We start from the raw sequence: 20,903 nt of genomic DNA, 5'->3' as shown, positions 1-20,903 counted from the left end.
TTGTGGGATCTTCCCGGACCGGGGCACAAACCCATGTCCCCTGCATCAGCAGGCAGACTCTCAACCACTGCACCACCAGGGAAGCCCTGCCTGCATTCTTTTTCCGAGGTCCTGGATCATCTTCATGATCATAATTCTGAATTCTTTTTCTGGAAGGATGCCTATCTCCACTTCTTTTAGTTGTTTTTCTGGGGTTTTATCTTGTTCCTTTATTTCGTACATAGTCCTCCACATTTTCATTTTTTCTCTCTTTCTGTGAATGTGGTTTTCCTTCCACAGCCTGCAGAATTGTAATTCTTCTTGCTTCTGCTATCTGCCCTCTGGTGGATGAGGCTATGTAAGAGGCTTGTGCAAGCTTCCTGATGGGAGGGACTGGTGGTGGGTAGAGCTGGGTGTTGCTCTGGTGAGCAGAGCTCAGTAAAACTTCAATCTGTTTGTCTGCTGATGGGTGGGGTTGGGTTCCTTCCCTGTTGGTTGTTTGGCCTGAGGCAACCCAGCAATGGAGCCTACCTGCTCTTTGGTGGGGTTAATTGCAGACTCTGGGGGGGCTCATGCTGAGGAGTACTTCCCAGAACTTCTGCTGCCAGTGTCCTTGTCCCCACGGTGAGCCACAGTCACCCCCCGCCTCTTCAGAAGACCCTCCTACACTAGCAGGTAGGTCTGGTTCAGTCTCCCATGGGGCCACTGTTCCTTCTCCTGGGTCCCAATGCACACACTACTTTGTGTGTGCCCTCCAAGAGTGGAATCTCTATTTCCCCCAGTCCTGTCAAAGTCATACAGTCAAACCCTGCTAGCCTTCAAAGTCTGATTCTCTAGGAATTCCAACCCCAGGTTGGGAAGCCCGACATGCGGCTCAGAACCTTCACTCCAGTTGGTGAACTTCTGTGGTATAAGTGTTCTCCAGTTTGTGAGTCGCCCACACAGCAGTTATGGGATTCAATTTTATTGTGATTGCGCCCCTCCTACCATCTCATTGCAGCTTCTTCTTTGTCTTTGGATGTGGGGTATCTTTTTCGGTGAGTTCCAGTGTCTTCCTGTCAATGATTGTTCAGCAGTTAGTTGTTCTTCTGGTGTTCTCGCAAGAAGGAGTGAGCATATGTCCTTCTAATCCGCCATCTTGAACCAATCTTTTTTTTTTTTTTTTTTGGTGAAAGCATTTAAGTTCTCCTCTCTTAGCAAATTTCAGTTATACAGTACAATGTTATCAACTATAGTTACCATGGTATACATTAGATCCTCAGACTGTAGTCATCTTGTAACTGAAAATCTGTACCATTTTTACAGAGCTTTCCCTATTTCCACCACCCTTCAGCAACCACTTTTCTATTCTGTTTCTGAGTTTGACTTTTTTGTTTAGATTCCACATATAAGTGTTACCATGTGGTATTTGTCTTTCTCTGGATTATTTTACTTATGCTAATGCTCTCCAAGTTCATCCATATTATTGCAAATGACATGATTTCATTCTTTTTAAAGGCTGAATGACTTTCCATTGTGTATATATATACCACATTTTCTTGATCCATTCTTTCATTGATGAACACTTAGGTTGTTTTTGTATCTTGGCTATAGTTAATAATGCTGCTATGAACATGTGACTAGAGCTTTCGCTTTGAGATATGGATACATATCTTTGGATACATACCCAGAAGTGGTATTGCTGGATCATGTGGTAGTTCTATTTTTAATTTCTTGAGGAAACGCCATACTGTTTTCCATAGTGGCTGCATCAATTTACATTCCTACCAACAGTTTGCAGGAGTTCCTTTTTCTCCACATCCTCCCCAGCATTTATCTTTTTTATTTTTGATAAAAGTAATCCTAAGTGTTGTGTGGTGATAAATCATTGTGGTTTTGATTTGCATTTTCTTGATAATTGGTGATATTGAGCACTCTTTCATGTACCTGTTGGCCATTTGTATGTCTTCTTTGGAAAAATGTCTATTTAGGTCCTTTGCCAATTTTTAAGTTGGGTCATTTGGTTTTTTGCTATTGAATAGTATGAGCTCCTTACATATTTTAGATATTGACCCCTTATCAGATATAAGATTTGTAAATATATCTTCCCATTCCATAGGCTGCCTTTTCATCTTGTTGATGCTTTCCTTTACTGTGCAGAAGCTTTCTAGTTTGATGTAGTCTTACTTACTGATTTTTGCTTTTTTTCCTTATCCTTTTGGTGCCATATCCAAAAAATCACTACCAACACCAATATCAAGGAGTTTTTTCTCTGATTTCTTCTAGGAATCCTATGATTTCAGGTCTCACATTCCAATGTTTAATTCATATTGAGTTAATTTTTGTGTATGGTGTAAGATAGTAGTTTAATTTTATTCTTTTGCACATGGCTGTGCAGTTTTCCCAACACCATTTATTGAAGAGACCATCCTTTCCTTATTGTATATTCTTGATTGTCATAAATTAATTGACCATATGTATGTACGTTTATCTCTGGGCTGTCTTTTCTGTTCCATTGGTCTATGTGCCTGTTTTTATGCCAGTACCATACTGTTTGATTACCATAGCTTTGTAATGTTGTTTGAAATCAAGCAGTGTAATGCCTCCAGCTTTGTTCTTTCTCAAGATTGCCTTGGCTATTTGGGGTCTTTTGTGGTTCCATACAAATTTTAGGATTATTAGTTCCATTTCTGTAAAATCTTTCACTGGAATTTTGATGGGGATTGAATTGAATCTGAAGATCACTTTGAGTAGTATGGACATTTAAATGATATTAATTATTTTAATCCATGAGCACTGAATATCTTCCTATTTAGCTGTGTTTTCTGCAATTTCTGTCATCAGTGTCTAATAGTTTTTAGTATACAGATGTTACATCTCCTTGGTTAAATTTATTTTGCTGCCATTGTTAATGGGATTGTTTTCTTAATTTCTCTTTCTGATAGAGCGTTGTTAATGCATAGAAATACAAGTGATTTTTGTACATTGATATTGTATCCTGAAACATTACTGAATTTTTTAGTTGTAACAGTTTCTGGTGGAATCTTTAGGGTTTTCTATCTATAATATCATGTTATCTGCAAATAAAGACAATTTTACTTGTTCCTTTCTAGTTTGGATGCCTTTTATTTCTTTTTCTTGCCCAACTGCTCTGGCTAGGATTTCCTTACTGTGTTGAATGAAAGTGGTGAGATTGGGCATCCTTGTTCCTGATCTTAGAGGAAAAGGTTTTAGTGTTTCACCATTGAATATTAGCTGTGGGTTGGAGTGGTAGATATGGAGTCCAAACCCTTTGCTCCTCAGGGAAAAGCTAGGATTTGGGGGTTCTCTCCCAACTGTATGGCATTGTGCTAGGGTAGGGTTTATGGTAACAGTGTGTCTCAGCCTTTCCTATTCATTTTAATGCGGAAATTTTATCATTTGTCCAATGTGCAGGAGTCACTCACCTAGTTTCTGTATCTCTTTCATAGGCAATGCTCCAAGTGTAGCTGTACACTGGGTGTATCTGTGTGAAGAGGGAAGCTTAAGAACCTCTTATATTGCCACTGTAAGGGAGCAAAATCTTCTACGCCAAAATGTCTCTTTGGCATGTGGATTATTTCAAGCTGAAAACATTCTAGGCCCAAAAGACTCAGGAAGAAACATTGACCTTTCTCCTAATTGCCTAAAAGAATTCAGATAGACAGCCTGTTCCCAGAACAGAGCTATCATCAGAGATATCAGCAAATATCGCCTAGGTGTGGTGTGGGAAAATTGGCAGGGCCTACAGATCAGAGTCCACTCTGTGTCCCATTGTCTACATGGCCCAGCAAACATTTATGTACCAAACATTTGCTTTTCCATCTCCATATGAATTGCCTTTCTTCCCTTTGAAGTCCCAAACCACTACTCCCAACATCCTCTTTTGTCTTTAGCTGAAGATGGTATTAAAGGTGAGGACTGCGCCCTGGTGGCGCAGTGGTTGAGAGTCCGCCTGCTGATGCAGGGGACATGGGTTCGTGCCCTGGTCCGGGAAGATCCTACATGCCGCGGAGTGGCTGGGCCCATGAGCCATGGCCACTAAGCCTGCAAGTCTGGAGCCTGTGCTCCGCAACTGGAGAGGCCACAACAGTGAGAGGCCCACGTACCGGGGAAAAAAAAACAAAAAAAAAAGGTGAGGACTTCAGCCATTTTGGTGAGTTACTCAGTTTTCCTGGATCTCTCTCATGTATACATGTTATTAAACTTCTGTTATTAAACTTCTCCTGTTAACGTGTCTCATGTCAATTTAATTCTTAGACCAGTTATAAGACCCTAGAAGGGCAGAGGAAAATTTCTTCTTCTCTGACACAATCTTGGTTAACCCTTGGGGGCAAAAACCAACTTTGCTCTCTTATTTTAATGTTAATCTAAGCAAAACCATTAGAAGCAACTATTAGGAATATATATATATACCTCCAACATGCACACACATAAATATATACATACAAATCCATACCTGACATAGCCAAATAAAAAATCACTTTTTGATTGTCAACTATTTTAACTTTATTGTACAACATATCTTCAGTGGACTTTGTACCCTTTGGCAGCCCAACATCTGAATCTGAGCACCTTGTCTATGCCTTAGGTATTTCTCACTTTATGAATTTTGATGATAGGCACAGCCCACCTACCTCTATAGAATCCGGAAAAAAAAAAAAAAACCCAGATACCTGTTTCAGCCTGTTTTGCTGCTAGTGAATGGGCATGTGATCTAAGCTCAGACTTTGATGTACTTGTCCTGTACCTTGAATCAGAGGTTAGTGACCCAAAGAAATAAGACCTACAGGGCACCTATTGTAGTTGCAGGCAGTTGTAGGATCTGCAACAGCATTGAGTTTTCAGGGTTAGTGATGCCAGAAGAGGTTGTTGTTCATTGTCCAGGTGTAGAAATTGTGCAGTCAGTGGTGTCCAGTGTTTGCCAGTGCCAGCAGTGGTGTCTTTATGAGACTAATCATGGCATAATTTTGACTGTGACCCCACAGCTGTCTCAACTTCCTTGTTCTTGCCAGTTGCCAAATCTGCTTCCTCAGCCCTCTTGGCAGGTCTATTAGCTATCCAATTTCCCTTTTTTTTTCATATATCAGTACTCAAAGAGAATTCATTTATTTTTTATTTTTATTTTTTAAACATCTTTATTGGAGTATAATTGCTTTACAATGGTGTGTTAGTTTCTGCTTTATAACCAAGTGAATCAGTTATACATATGCATATATCCCCATATCTCTTCCCTCTTGTGTCTCCCTCCCTCCCACCCTCCCTATCCCAGCCCTCTAGGTGGTCATAAAGCACCGAGCTGATCTCCCTGTGCTATGCAGCTGCTTCCCACTAGCTAGCTATTTTACATTTGGTAGTGTATATATGTCCATGCCACTCTCTCACTTTGTCCCAGCTTACCCTTACCCCTCCCCGTGTCCTCAAGTCCATTCTTTAGTAGGTCTGTGTCTTTATTCCCATCTTGCCCCTAGGTTCTTCATGACATTTTTTTAGTTTCCATATATAGTGTTAGCATAAGGTATTTGTTTTTCTCTTTCTGACTTACTTCACTATGTATGACAGTTTCTAGATATATCCACCTCACTACAAATAACTCAATTTAGTTTCTTTTTATGGTTGAGTAATATTCCATTTTATATATGTGCCACATCTTCTTTATCCATTCATCTGTTGATGGACACTTAGGTTGCTTCCCTGTCCTGGTTATTGTAAATAGAGCTGCAGTGAACATTATGGTATGTGACTTTTTGAATAATTGTTTTCTCAGGGTATATGCCCAGTAGCAGGATTGCTGAGTCATATGGTAGTTCTATTTTTAGTTTTTAAGGAACCTCCATACTGTTCTCCATAGTGGCTTACATTCCAGCTTACAGCTTACATTCCCACCAACAGTGCAACAGGGTTCCCTTTTCTCCACACCCTCTCCAGCATTTATTGTTTGTAGATTTTTTGATGATGGCCATTCTGACCAGTGTGAGATAATATCTCATTGTAGTTTTATCCAATTTCCTTTCAATTTATTTTCTGTTTAAATTAACCAAAGATGCTTTCATTTCTTTTAACTAAGAATCCAAACTGATGCAATATTCTTCTTTAATATAGGTAATTGAAAGTGACTATATCCAGTAAAACATTTAGACATAGAGTACTTACTGTTTACTAGCATTGGGTACCTTAATAATAGTTTAAAAAGTTCTGTTTAAGAAATTACCTTTGACTTATACATCAGGATCCTTTTTTACTTTCACTGTAGTTTAGTGATTATTAAGCTGATCTAGCAATTGGTCTTGAATTCCTAATTAATTTTTTCTTAGGCAAATAGGAACAGGGATTATGTAGTACATAGAATTTGGTGAAAGTCATAAGATGATGTCCTGGATAATGGAAAATCAGCCTGCAATAAATTCAGTTGGTTTATGCATATATTAAGACTGTATTTAGACTTTGACTTATCCCTAATTCTATTGATCTTTATAATGTGGGAACTGCTTATACAATTGATATTTCTTTTTTCTCTTTATAATCTGGATTGTTTAGTGTTATTGCAGCCTCTATCATACTTCTTATATTTCTGACTTTGAAAAGTCACTTTTCTCTCTGTGCCAAAGTTTTTTAAGTTTTGAAATGATGGAGAATAAACTAATCCCAAAGGTCCTCTCTAGCCTTAGCATTTAATGAGTTGATGAAGTGTAATTTGTTTCCTTTTTCTTTTCTAAAGTTTGAATGCCAACAGTACACTTATGCTGCATGGAGCAGAATAGTTTGGATTTATTGTTCAGTGACCTCAAAATGGTCAATTTAAGACAACTATTGGGAAATACGTTAAAGAACAAGTTCAGTAAGTGGCAGAGGACTTCCCTGGTGGTGCAGTGGTTAAGAATCCACCTGCCAATGCAGGGGACACGGGTATGATCCCTGGTGCAGGAAAATATGACATGCAAGAGCAACTTAAGCCCATACACCACAACTACTGAGCCTGTGCTCTAGAGCCTGTGAGCAACAACTACTGAGCCCATGTGCCACAACTACTGAAGCCCACCCGCCCTAGAGCCCATGCTCTAGGCCATGCTCTAGCCCATGCAAGGAAAGCCACCGCAATGAAAAGCCTGCGTACCACAACGCGGAGTAGCCCCCGCTCACTGCAAATAGAGAAAAGCCTGCGCATAGCAACGAAGACCCAACACAGCCAAAAATAAATAAATTTATTAAAAAAAATAAAGTGGCAGAGTCTGGGGATATTCAGTAACTGTCATTCATGTAGTTTATGAAAATCATTTGGAAAAATGAACAGCTTTGTATATTCACAGTTGGCATACTTGGCAGGCAGTAAAAGGCACTGGTTAAAAATTTTAAAGCTAGATTTCTTGGATTTGAATCCTGGTTCTACCACTTATTAGCAGTATGACCTTGGGCAAATTACTTAACTTCTCTGTGTCTTAGTTTCTTCATCAGTAAAATGGGGATAAAAATAGAACTTACCTTATAGATTTGCTATGAAGATTAAATGAGTTTATACATGTAAAGATTCTGGAGTATCTAGAATGGTACAAGATTTATGGTATTCATTTCTGACAATTTCATTTTCATGTTATTATTACATAATCTCACATAGCTAAAATACATTTTGTTATTTTACTTATAATTCTTGCACAAATCTTGAATTTGAGAGTATAGTTTCATGTATATCCAAAAGATATATTGTGTAGATCTGACTCTATTATCAATGTTTTATAGTGTTCTGCTATTATTAATAGAGCAAATATTTTATAACTGTTAAATACTGCATTACCATTGGGATTCAGTGCAGTTTTTGGCACAAAGATTATGTGGTTTGAAGCACATCCATAATGAATAGCTGTTTTTTAAAGAAGTTGTGAGGTTTCAGGTACACATAGCTGATATATTAATGTAACTGAAGTTGCTCTAATAATAAACTTAACATTTCCTTAGATCCTATATAGATTTTGATCTTCTCTCTATTCCATGTTGATTTCAGTAGAATATTGAAATACAAGGAAAGGCAAAGAAAATAGCAGTGTTGACCAAGAATATTGCTATCAGATGAGAATGTTTCAGTGATACATTATTTCCAGTGCATTTATTTCTCTACTTATCTTGTTTTTTATAACAGGTTTATTTTATGCTTAATTATTCATCATAGGTCTAGAGTCTTTTTTATTAGTTCTTGGATTTTCTATCTGGGAAAATTTTGTGAAGCAGTATATATACTTTACAGATAATTTAAGAACATTTTCACAGTTGTCACTACACTTTTAGATTTTAATTCCAAGTCTTCAGCTAAAATGGCAGTTGTTTCAGAGACTATTTCTTTAATTATTATATGTTTTATCATGCTTCCCTTTTCAGGACCAGAGTTCTGATCAAGCAGGAAAGGAGAAAGCAAAAGGTAAAGAAAAAATATTTTTATTGTGTCTTATAGCCTTATGAGAACAGTGATCTTTTGGAGCACTTTTCCAAGGTTGATAAATTCATCTGAGTGAAACTGGAAGACCATCTTTCTTTAGTCTTCTTCCTTCTTGTAGATAGCTTAATTAGCTACCCATTTTGCTCAGGCAGAGAGTTAAGGATCATGTTGATTCTTGTCATCTAGTTCCAATATATCCCAAGTCTGATCAATTCTCACTAACTGTACTGTTAGCCCCCTGATCCACATCATTATCATTTATTGCCCAGAGTACTATAATGACCTTATATCCTATTTCCTACTTTTTTTAGTGTTTTTTAAAATTATTACATTGATTGTATTACATAGTAATGTTGAGCATGTATATGCCTTGCAACTGAGCAGTATATATCTCAGAGAAACTTCCACAAGTGCACTTTATGTACATGCTTGTTTGAATCGTTGTTGTTAAGTAGCAAACAAAAAAAAAAAGAAAGAAGGAGAAAGAGAGGAAGAAGAAGGACAGGGTACAGGGGAGAGAAAAGGGAGCACCCAAACATTCAGGAGCAGTAGAATGGTTAAGCAAATTGTGGCCTACCCAAGTAATGGTATAGCCATGAAATGTATCATCTGAATGTAATTAATGTAGATGAATCTCAAAAACAACGTTGAGCAAGGGAAGCAACTCACAGAAGAATACAAGCAGTGAGATTCCATTTACAAAAAGTTCCAAAACAGTAAAAATATGTTCAAAGGTAGTAAAATTTAAAGAAAAGCAAGGGAGTGATTATGATGTAAGCAGGGTATTTGTTAACTCAGTGAAATTATACCTTATTGTAAGTTTAACTTGTATTTTCTTGACTACTAATGAAGCTGACTATCTTTTCATTCAGGTTTTCTGTTTTGGGTTTTTTTTTTAACATCTTTATTGGAGTATAATTGCTTTACAATGGTGTATTAGTTTCTGTTTTATAACAAAGTGAATCAGCTATACATACACATATATCCCCATATCTCTTCCCTCTTGGGTCTCCAGGTTTTCTGTTTCATGAAGTGCTTTTCCAAGTATTTAGAATTTTTTTTCTTTGGGTTCTTTGTCTTTTTCTTATTGTGTCTTTATACATTTAGGAATTCTTTGTCAATTTTATGTGTACTCCATAGCTTTATTTTTACTTCCTTAATGATATCTTTGAAGGAAAGTTCTTACTTTTAATGTCATTGAATTTATCAAAAAATTTTTTTGCTTTTTCTCTTTTGTATTCTATTCTTCACACAGCAGTTAGTATGTTTTTTTAAAAACACACGCCAGAATTTATCATTTCCCTGCTTAAAAGCCTCAATTACTTTTCATTGCTTTTAGAATAAATCTGATTTAAACATATCTAAAAGGACCTAAAGATTCTGCATGCTGCCTGCTTCTCTGGCCTTATTTTTTACTACTCACCCTATTGTTCATTGTATTTCAACCACACTGAGCCTCCTTCTGCCACTCTTCTTCCCTTTCTCTGGAAAATTCTCCCTTGAGATAGTTTTATGTCTGGCTTATCAATCTTGGGTCTCAGCTAAAGTATCTTAGACTGGCTTTCTCTGATCACTACATCAAATAGCTCCCCACCCTCCAGTTACTCTCTCTTCAGTACTCGCTCTTATTCATCACTCTTTTCAAAGTCTGGTATTTTCTTATAAATTTGTTGATTCTGTTCTCTTCCCCCACCCCCTATTAACATATATTCATAAAAAAGGGATCTTATCACTTTTATTCATTCTGTATCTCCTGTGCCTAGAATTGTGTGTAACATAGGCACTCAGTAAGTAAATAATCTATGAATGTCATCTGTCCCCAGACTATTTTTCAAAAAATAATCTAACTCTATTTGGATCATTCTTTTGAATATTTATAAGAAAGAAAAAGACTCATGGCCCTTTCCCAAAGTGCTGATCTCTAGTCATGTCACTTTCTTATTCTTTGAAAATTTCATACCTTCCTTTGTCTCCTCAAGCCTCTCTTCCCCAACCCTGTTCTTTATCCCTTCATACTCATTAGATGACTATGTCTCATATTTCAAAGGAGATAGAAGCTATCAGATGAGAATTATCTGAAATTTCTATCACCAGTTCTATAAACCATCTTATATCTTCACCCATCTTCTCTTTCCTTCCTGTAACTAAGGAAGTAGTTTCCTTTTGTCAAGGTCTCTCTATCTGTGATCTGGATTCCATTTACTTCTGCTTTCTCAGGGACCTCACTGCATCAATTACTTCACCCCTTTCTTGTATCTTCAACTATTCTGGGTCAACTGGAGGTTTTGCATCGATGTCATACATACTCAATTCTCTCCTGTTGAAACAAGTAAAAGCTCTCTCTGGATCCTTTCTCTTTTCTGCTATGCCCCTTCCCACTTACCTCCCGTTCACTTCTCAGTACACTCCACTATACAGCTCTTGCTAATGCTGAAATTGAACTTCATGTTGTTCAATTCCAAGATATTTTTCAGTCCAACTTACTTTAATATGTCATTATCTCCTGCAGTTTACCATTACCTCCATCTTTTCTTTTTGTAGGTGTGTGAGATATAAACAAACCATTCAACACTTCATAAAGTGGGCAGTCTCCATTTGGAGAACTGTACACTCCCTTTATCTCGAAACAAGCTCTTACCTTGCTTTCTTTAACACATTCTCCAGAGTCTATTCCTGTCTCTCTAGCTGCTTCTTTTAAATAGCTATTATCAAGTTAAAAATTGATTATTTCCTGAGGTTTTTCTAATTATTTTCTCTTTGGCTCTACCAAATGAAACTTGATAGAAAAATTGAGCCTAACCTTGTCAGGTAAATCAGTCACATACCTTTGTTCTTTCTGGGAACACAAAGATTAGAGGCTATCATGATATCTAGAGTATGAGGATCCATTCTCTTCAGCACAGTGTCACCTGAAATAAAGACTTACTTGCTTTGTAGATAGTCGCTGTACTGTTCTTCCTTATTCCTAGAACCTTATATTTCTATCCTCTGGCTTACTCTTGACTCATCCATCTACCTTAGAAATAATTTCATAAGAAACCTTCCCTCTCCTCCTCTGCCTGACCTCCCACCACCTACCCATAGGTTGACTACCCTTTTGGGGTAGATCCTATAACATCTCCTATCACATGGTATTGTGATTATTTGTGTCACTGTCTCTCTCACAATAGTCTTATTCATCACAAAGTATACTGCCTTAAGAAATAGCATCTTAATTCTAAGATATCATCAATTGTAAGATCCATAGTCAGTTTTTTCAAGGGAAAAAAAAAATTGCATCCTGAAGGTACTGTAATTTCATTGCTGAACCATAGTGTGATCTTTTCTAAGACATTTAAGTCCAATTTGGGATTGCAAATCACTGAAACAAATTATAAACAGATATGTTTATCTACGGTTAATTTTGCATAACAACATGACAGTTACTTTATTGCTTGAGAACTGGTACGTTTCTTACAATTCTTACAAGTTTTTTACAATCTTAAGTCTAAGTCTACAGTATAAATGTCTATTATAATTAATGATATTCTGAAAGGTTAATGTGAAAGAACTTTAATTTCTTGGAAAAGCAATACTTCCTCTTTAGTTTTTTTGCCATCTTGGACCTTCCTCATTTTTGATATCTCACATTTATAATCACATTTATGGCAGTGTATTATGAATTATTAATGGAAGAAAAGATGTTTTCACAATTTGTTATAGTGTTAGTACATAGTAGTTGCTCAATAAATAAGTTTTAAACAAATAAATGCCTTTGAACTTGGTAAATTAAGGGTATAATCTAAAAGAGAAGAATGAAGATAAGGAAGAATAATTAAGTTCAAACAACCAAGAAGAGAACAAATGCTGGATGATAAAAGATAATTATGTACAAGTCTGGTTTAAAAAAAAAATTGTAGTCATGGAGGTATAACAAAGGGAATTAAATTGGCTTTGACTGCAGATTATTTCTCACATAGCTGCTTTTTTTCCCCCCTCTTCTCATCTCAGTTGACTTTTAATGGCACGCAGCTGAGAATATCTTTAAGGATTTTTATATCTATAGAATAGAACACTTTGTAGAAAAACAAATTTGTAGCCTGTCAGATTTGTTTTATCAGATTTTTAAAAACTTTCTACATTCAGATAATTTTTGATACCTGTGAATGTCTTTATAAAGTTCTGTTTTAAAAGTATTACATTTAACAAAAGAAAGATTATAAGAGGCTGTGAAATTTAGACTCTTTAGGCAAACTTCAAGTTATCATGATTGATTTTAATTTGTAAACATATAAAGCGTGTCACAAAAATATAAAAATATCAAGTCAAGGGCTTCCCTGGTGGTGCAGTGGTTGAGAGTCCGCCTGCCGATGCAGGGGACACGGGTTCGTGCCCTGGTCTGGGAAGATCCTACATGCCACGGAGCGGCTGGGCCCATGAGCCATGGCCACTGAGCCTGCAAGTCTGGAGCCTGTGCTCCAAAACGGGAGAGGCCACAACAGTGAGAGGCCCGCATACTGAAAAAAAAAAAAAAAAAAAAAAATCAAGTCAATTATTTGATTGTATTATTGCTTTTTATTATTTATGATTCTGCCTGAAACCATATAGTTGCTGCAATAACTTTTTATTTATAATTACTTTAGGAATATTTTGAAAAGAAAAGGTTAAAATCAAAAATGGAATTACTGGGAGTTTCATCCCCTGTCAAAAATTCTGCTGTCAGTTTAGACCTCCTTAACCTGTATATGGTAAATCAGATATCTTGCCAGAAGAAAACACCTGGTAAGTAAGTTTTTCTAATACCATTTTGTTTTGATTCTGATGTGATTATAAGACTTAGTTCTCTAATAAGTGTAATTTTAGAACTCAAAGGATGTGGAAACTAAACTAATTTTAAAACTTGGTTGCCTGGTTAAATAAGGTTTGTTAATTTTTGCTTAAAATATGTTTAATCCATTTACTTTTATTTTTAGGTTAAGTGTTATATAAAATTAATTTTATAAGGTATGGTTAGACTTATTACAGTGCAGCTGTTTCAGTTATTACATTATTCTGTCTAGGCAGATAGTTATCAAAGTTTAGCTAAAGAGGGCTTCCCTGGTGGCACAGTGGTTGAGAGTCCGCCTGCCAATGCAGGGGACACGGGTTCGTGCCCCGGTCCGGGAAGATCCCACATGTCGTGGAGCGGCTGGGCCCGTGAGCTGTGGCCACTGAGCCTGCGCGTCTGGAGCCTGTGCTCCGCAACGGGAGAGGCCACAAGAGTGAGAGGCCCGCGTACCGCAAAAAAAAAAAAAAAAAAAGTTTAGCTAAAGAGAAGGAAATAAATGTATTTACTATCTTATACTATTTAGAGAATTTATTTGAAAGGAAGAGCTGAAAGGATTTTTGTCAGTTTCCTATCTCGCAATCTGAATAATTTCATAGGCATTCCTGGGGTATTAACTATGGTAGTCTAATACTTCAAAAGTGCATTCCTTTTGGCATGCACTTTGATTCTTTACGTAAATAAAAAGTTTAATCAGAGTATTTTTTTCTCTCTAAAGGGAACTTGTGTCTGATATTTAATTTTTAAAATAAATGCTAAAATGAGAGCTTAAAGAAGTAAGAGAGTTCATAAATGATGGATAGAAATTGATCATACTGTTCTTAGTATCCCCTCTTTTCCTTTCTCTGCCATTTTTGTTTCTTCCTCCACAGATGGCAGTTTACACAAGTAAAAAACTTTTACTGTAGTAAAAGTAAATACATTATTCATGGACTTTGGGAATAAAAGCTTTTGTTGTAAATCTGTCTGTTGAATTTACCTTTTATTTTCTTCACTTATATAATACAGTGTTATCAACTATAGTCACCACATTTTACACTAGATCTTCAGACCTTAATCATCATACAGTTCAAAGTTTGTACCCTTTTACCAGCCTCTCCCTATTTCCCCTACTCTCCAATCCCCAGCCCCTGGAAACCACTTTTCTACTCCGTGTTTCTATGAATTTGACATTTTTTTTTTAATACTCTACGTGTAAGTGATTCTACATTTTTTTTTTAAGATTCTACAGTGCACAAGGGTTCCCTTTTCTCCACATTCTTGTCAACACTTGTTATCTCTTCTCTTTTTGATAATAGTCCTTCTGACATGTATGAGAAGATGTCTTATTGTGGTTTTGATTTGCATTTCCCTGATGATTAGTGATGTTGAGCACCTGTTGGCCATTTGTATGTCTTTGGAAAAATGTCTATTCAGGTCCTCTGCCCATTTTTAAATTAGATTGTTTATTTTTTTGCTAATGACTTATGTGAGTTCTTTATATATGGTGGATATTAACCCCTTATTAGATACATGATTTGCAAATATTTTCTCCCATTCCATAGGTTGCCTTTTCATTTTGTTGATGGTTTCTTTTGCTGTGCAGTAGCTTTTTAGTTTAATGTAGTCTCACTTGTTTATATTTGCTTTAGTTGCCTTTGTTTTGCTGTCAAATCCAAAAAATCATTGCCAAGATGGATGTCAAGGAGCTTAACCTTTATGTTTTCTTCTAGGAGTTTTATGGTTTCGAGTCTTATACTTTTCACTTTTTTTTTTTTTTGGCCACGCTATGTGGCATGCGGGATCTTAGTTCCCAGACCAGGGATCAAACCCTTGCCCCCTGCACTGGGAGTGTGGAGTCTTAACCACTGGAACGCCAGGGAAGTCCCTCGGGTCTTATAATTAAGGCTTTAATCCATTTTGAGTTGATTTTTGTGTATGGTGTAAGATAAGGTTCCAGTTTTGTTCTCTTGCATGTGCTGTCTGATGATGAATTTATCTTTATGTATTTCCTTTCTCCCTTACTTTCTTTTCACTTATGCATTCAACATATGTTTACTGAATACCTACCATAAGTATTGTGTTGGATGCTGGGAATAGAATAGGAAGTGACAAGTTTGGGACACGATACCCCAAAATATGGCACCTTGGCATTTTGAATATTTTAAACTGAAGGAATTTGAGAAGCAGCATGTGCAGGAAGGATTCTCATGTGAGAGGTACCCTATACCTGGAGGAAAGGAACATCTTTATCTCCAAGACAGAGGGGCACTGAGAGGAATCTAAATGAACGGGACTGCTGTTTCCCCCAGTTTACTACACTTTGCTCATACCCTGTTTTTGTCCTGTCACATTCTTTATGACTTTCCATTGTTCGTCAAACCTAGCATTAAAATGCTCAGGTTTAAACACTTCTTTGGGTCTTCATTTTCTTTTTGAAGTTTTCTATGTAAAACCTATATTAAGTAAATTTGAATGTTTTCCTCTTGTTAATCCCTGTTTTGTTACAGGGGCCCCAGCTGGGAGTTTAGAAAGGTAGAAGATAGAGATATTTCTACTCTCCTACAAAAGCAAGACTTTATTAGTGAGGACTCATGGCTGCAAACAACAGACATTTAAAAATATATACTTACTTAATGTTGTGAACTGAATGTTTGTGTCCCCCCGCCCCCCAAACTCATATGTTGAAATCTTAATCCCTAATGTTCAGGAGGGACATTTAGGAAGTGATAATGTCATGAGGGTGGAGCCCTCATGGATAGCATTGTACCCTTATTAAAGAGACTCAGAGAGCTCTCTTTCCCTTTCTACCATCTGAAGGCACAGTGAGAAGATGGCTGTCTGTGAAACAGGAAGCAGGCCCTCACCAGACACCACATCTGCCAGCACCCTGATCTTGGACTTCGCAGCCTCCAGACTGAGAACTAAATTTCTGTTGTTTATAATCCACCCAGACTATGGTATTCTGTTACAGCAGCCTTGAAGGGACCAAGGCACTTAACTAAAAGGAAGGGCTGTGGTGCAGCCGGGCCTCAGAGACTGCTTGAATCAGGGACTTGAATACAGCCAAGATTCTTTCTCACTTCAGATATTAGCTTCATTCTCTCAGACTGTCTTCATCATTGAGGCTTAAAACATTACCTTAGGGGCTTCCCTGGTGGCGCAGTGGTTGAGAGTCCGCCTGCTGATGCAGGGGACCCGGGTTCGTGCCCCGGTCTGAGAGGATCCCACATGCTGCAGAGCGGCTGGGCCCATGAGCCATGGCTGCTGAGCCTGTGCGTCCAGAGCCTGTGCTCCGCAACGGGAGAGGCCACAGCAGTGAGAGGCCCGTGTACCGCAAAAACAAACAAACAAAAAAAACACATTACCTTAAAAAACTAATATTGCTCATCTCTCCTAGTTTTGCTACCAGGGAAATACTGAGATCTGTTTCTCTGGTTCTGAACTTTAAAAAATTCCACTGGAGGGATGTTGCCTTGCCCTACTGGTGCCAGGGCCCAGCACTGGAACAATTACTTATTTTTTTAACTTTTTATTTTATACTGGAGTATAGCTGATTAACAATGATGTGACAGTTTCAGGTGCACAGCAAAGCGATTCAAACCTACATATATATGTATCCATTCTCTCCCAGGCTCCCGTCCCATCCACGCTGCCATGGAACAATTACTTATAACCAGAGGGAACAATTATTAATTCTTCTTGGGTCAGATGGGTACCCATTAATTTTTCCAGAAAGGCAGGGTTTTATAACATAGAAAGTCTCCACTAGAACTACATAGTTGGTGCATGTGTAAAAGCATTTCACAGAAGAGTTGTCAAAAGTACTGAACAGACAAAATAGAGACTTCTTCTATAAAGAGAGACAAGGATTCTGCTCTATAAAGTTTAAAAATCTAGTGAGGGAAATAGAGTTAATCAAGTACTGCAAACTATGGTAAGTGCTATAATAGAGAACTTATATAGCTTTATGGGAATGTATCAGACAACATCTGATATAGTCTGGGCATCAGGGAAGTCTTGGAGGAAGTAAAAAGTAGAAGTGAGTAGAGCCCCTTTCACAAGGAATATATAAGATGATGAAGAAAAAGAGATGATTTGACTTACTGTGATAGTATTGTAATGACTTCTAGCATATATATCAATAGAATATAGGTGGTTTTCGGTAAATTTCTAAAATGTACATTTATTTAATGAACATAGTATATCAAACAACACTTTTAAAAGATTTTATTATTCTTATAGATTTTTATAAATTGTAATTTTTTTCATTATAGAAACTGTGAGAAAACCAATCCACATGAATATGAATAGAGACATAAAAATGCCCCTAAGAAAGCATGATATAGAGCTTCCAATGTCGCCTCCCTGTGTACCATCTAACCTCTGCATTGATGATGTAGAAAACAAGTAGGTTTTAGCTAAGTTGTATATTATTAGGTATTTAAAATGGGTCATTATTAACACTCATTTATTCGTTGTAAAATGTACAAAGGATTTATCCTTCTAAGCTTCAGTTTTTATTTGTTCGGCTGTTATAATATTATTAAACTATTAAGACCTTTATCAAATGACCAAATGTCCACACTAAGTTTTTGTACACAGTTTCACTTTCTTTATCATAAAAATGTCTCTCTTGTAATAATATAATTTTTAGAAAACTCAGTAATATTATAACCCTGGAATGAAGAGAGTTACTTAGAGTTCCATATGTTTTCAAGTATTTGTGTAGAACAGTGTGAATTTTAAATAGATATAAAAAGATGGTCAATTTTATTGCCAGCTCTATTTTTAACCTTAAAATTTTATTTTCGTTAGTATATACTATCAAAGACTAAGCAGCAAGGAAGAATTTGATCCAGTTCAGGTGAGTTGTTTTTTTTTTTTTTGACAATTGTGACATGCCAACAAATGATATAAATTTTTCAAATACTGGAGAAAATTATAGTCCTTAGAATTATTCTTTTAAAAGTTTTTAATGTAAGGAACCTATACATTAAAATATTTTAACTGATTGCTTATGAGAAACAATTTGGAGTTTTGGTAAAGTAGACTAGGCCTACGCGTGCATAACATTTGATTCTGCTTGTTACTGACAAACTGCAAAGGATAATTCATTAGGAGATTCCTACTTTGGGTTCATGTGATCATTGAGCAATTCATCTCTTCAAACATAGTGATCAGATTATTTTATTTTACATCAAATTGTGATTTTCAATATTCACATTGTTTCTAAGATTATTTTTTAAAGTATTGCAAATGATTATTTTTTAGCAAATAATTTTTAATTTAAACATTTTTTTTTAAATTGAAGTATAGTTGATTTGCATGTCATGTTAGTTTCAGGTGTACAACACAGTGATTCAGTTATATATATATATATGTATGTATGTGTATATATATATATATATATTCTCTTTCAGATTCTTTTTCTTTATAGGTTATTACAAAATATTGAGTGTATTTTTCTGTGCTATACAGTAGGACTTGTTGATTATCCATTCTGTATATACTAGTGTGTATACATTAATTCCAACTTCTTAATTTATTCCCCCCTCCCTTTCCACTTTGGTAACTGTAAGTTTGTTTTCTATGTCTGTGGGTCTATTTCTGTTTTGTAGATAAGTTCATTTGTATCTTTTTTTTTATTCCACATATAAGCTATATCATATGATATTTGTCTCTCTCTGCCTGACTTCACTTAGTCTGGTAGTCTCTAGGTCTATCCATGTTGCTGCAAAAGACATTATTTCATTCTTTTTTATGGATGAGTAATACTCCATTGTAACTATAAACCACATCTTCTTTATCCATTTATCTATTCGTAGACATTTAGGTCTGCTTCCACATCTCAGCTATTATAAATACTGCTGCAAAGAACATTTGGGTGTATTTATCTTTTCGGATTATGGTTTTCCCCAGATATATGCCCAGGAGTAGGATTGCAGGATCATATGGTAGCTCTATTTTTAGTTTTTAAGGAACCTTCATACTGTTCTCCAAAGTGGCTGTATCAGTTTACATTCCAACCAACAGTGTGTAGGAGGGTTCCCTTTTCTCCACACCCTCTCCAGCATTTATTGTTTGTAGACTTTTTAATGGCCATTCTGACTGGTGTTGGGGTGATGCCTCATTGTAGTTTTGATTTTCATTTCTCAAATAATTAGCAATGTTGAGCATCTTTTCATGTGTCTTTTGTCTACCTGTATGTCTTCTTTGGAGAAATGTCTATTTAGATCTACTACCCAGTTTTTGATAGGTTATTTGTTTTTTTGCTGTTGAGCTGTATAAGCTGTTTGTATATTTTGGAAATTAATCCCTTATCAGTCTCATCACTTGCAAATATTTTCTCCCATTCTGTAGGTTGTCTTTTGATTTTTGTATGGTTTCCTTTGCTGCAAAAGCGTTTAAGTTTAATTAGATCCCATTTGTTTATTTTTGTTTTTATTTCCATTATTCCAAGAGATGGATCCAAAAAGATATCGCTGTGATTTATGTCAAAGAGTGTTCTGCCTATGTTTTCCTCTAGGAGTTTTATAGTATCCAATCTTACATTTAGGTCTTTAATCCATTTTGAGTTTATTTTTTACATTGTATTAGAGAATGTTGTAATTTCATTCTTTTACATGTAGCTGTCCAGGTTCCCCAGCACCACTTACTGAAGAAGCTGTCTTTTCTCCATTGTATATTCTTGCCTCCTTTATCATAGATTAATTAGCCATAGGTTCCTGGGCTTTCTATCCTGTTCCATTGATCTATATGTCTGTTTTTGTACCAGTACCATACGTTTTGAATACTGTAGCTTTGTAGTCTGAAGTCAGGGAGACTGATTACTCCAGCTCTGTTTTTCTTTCTCAAGATTGCTTTGGCTATTTGGGGTCTTTTGTGTTTCCATACAAATTTTTAAAAATTTTGTTCTAATTCTGTGAAAAATTCCATTGGTAATTTGGTAGGGCTGCCATTGAATCTGTAAATTGCCTTGGACAGTGCAGTCATTTTAACAACATTAATTCTTCCAATCCAGGAACACAGTGTAATCTTTCCAACTGTTTGTGTCACCTTCAGTTTCTTTCATCAGTGTCTTATAGTTTTCAGAGTACAGGTCTTTTGCCTTCTTAGGTAGGTTTATTCCTAGATATTTTAATCTTTGTGATGCAATGGTACATGGGATTGTTTCCTTAATTTCTCTTTCTGATCTTTCATTGTTAGCATATAGAAATGGAACAGATTTCTATATATTAATTTTGTATCCTGCAACTTTACCGAATTCACTGATGATCTCTAGTAGTTTTTGGGTAGCATCTTTAGGATTTTCTATGTATAGTATCATGTCATGTGCAGTGACAGTTTTACTTTCTGTTTTCCAGTTTGGATTCCTTTTATTTCTTTTTCTTCTCTGATTGCCATGGCTAGGACTTCTAAAACTGTGTTGAATAAATATCATATGATATAGCTTATGTTTGGAACTTTTAAAAAAAGACAGAAACTGTGTCCACAAGAGTGGACATTCTTGTCTTGTTCCTGATCTTAGAGGAAATGCTTTCAGCTTTTCACTGTTGAGTATGATGTTATCTGTGGGTTTGTCATATATGGCCATTATTATGTTGAGGTATGTTCCCTCTATGACCACTTTCTGGAGAGTTTTTATCATCAAGGGATGTTGAATTTTATCAAAAGCTTTCTCTGTATTTATTGAGATGATCATATGGTTTTTATTCT

At 36.3% G+C, this 20,903-nt stretch overlaps 1 protein-coding gene across 1 annotated transcript in view; it reads left to right on the top strand.

Moving 5' to 3' along the window:
- Positions 1-13,041: 13,041 nt before the first annotated feature.
- C10H12orf40 (chromosome 10 C12orf40 homolog) overlaps positions 13,042-20,903 on the top strand; it is a 68,270-nt gene continuing 60,408 nt past the window's right edge. Inside the window, 3 exon segments of the mRNA XM_032646288.1 lie at positions 13,042-13,162; positions 17,462-17,594; positions 18,003-18,051. Of these exon segments, the coding sequence (XP_032502179.1) occupies positions 13,057-13,162; positions 17,462-17,594; positions 18,003-18,051 (288 nt within the window). The 5' untranslated portion in view covers positions 13,042-13,056.

The sequence above is a fragment of the Phocoena sinus genome, chromosome 10 (genome assembly GCF_008692025.1).
Source record: "Phocoena sinus isolate mPhoSin1 chromosome 10, mPhoSin1.pri, whole genome shotgun sequence".
Classification (NCBI taxonomy): Eukaryota; Metazoa; Chordata; class Mammalia; order Artiodactyla; family Phocoenidae; genus Phocoena; species Phocoena sinus.
Note: the sequence above shows the minus strand (reverse complement) of the source record. Positions and strands in the feature narration are given on the sequence as shown.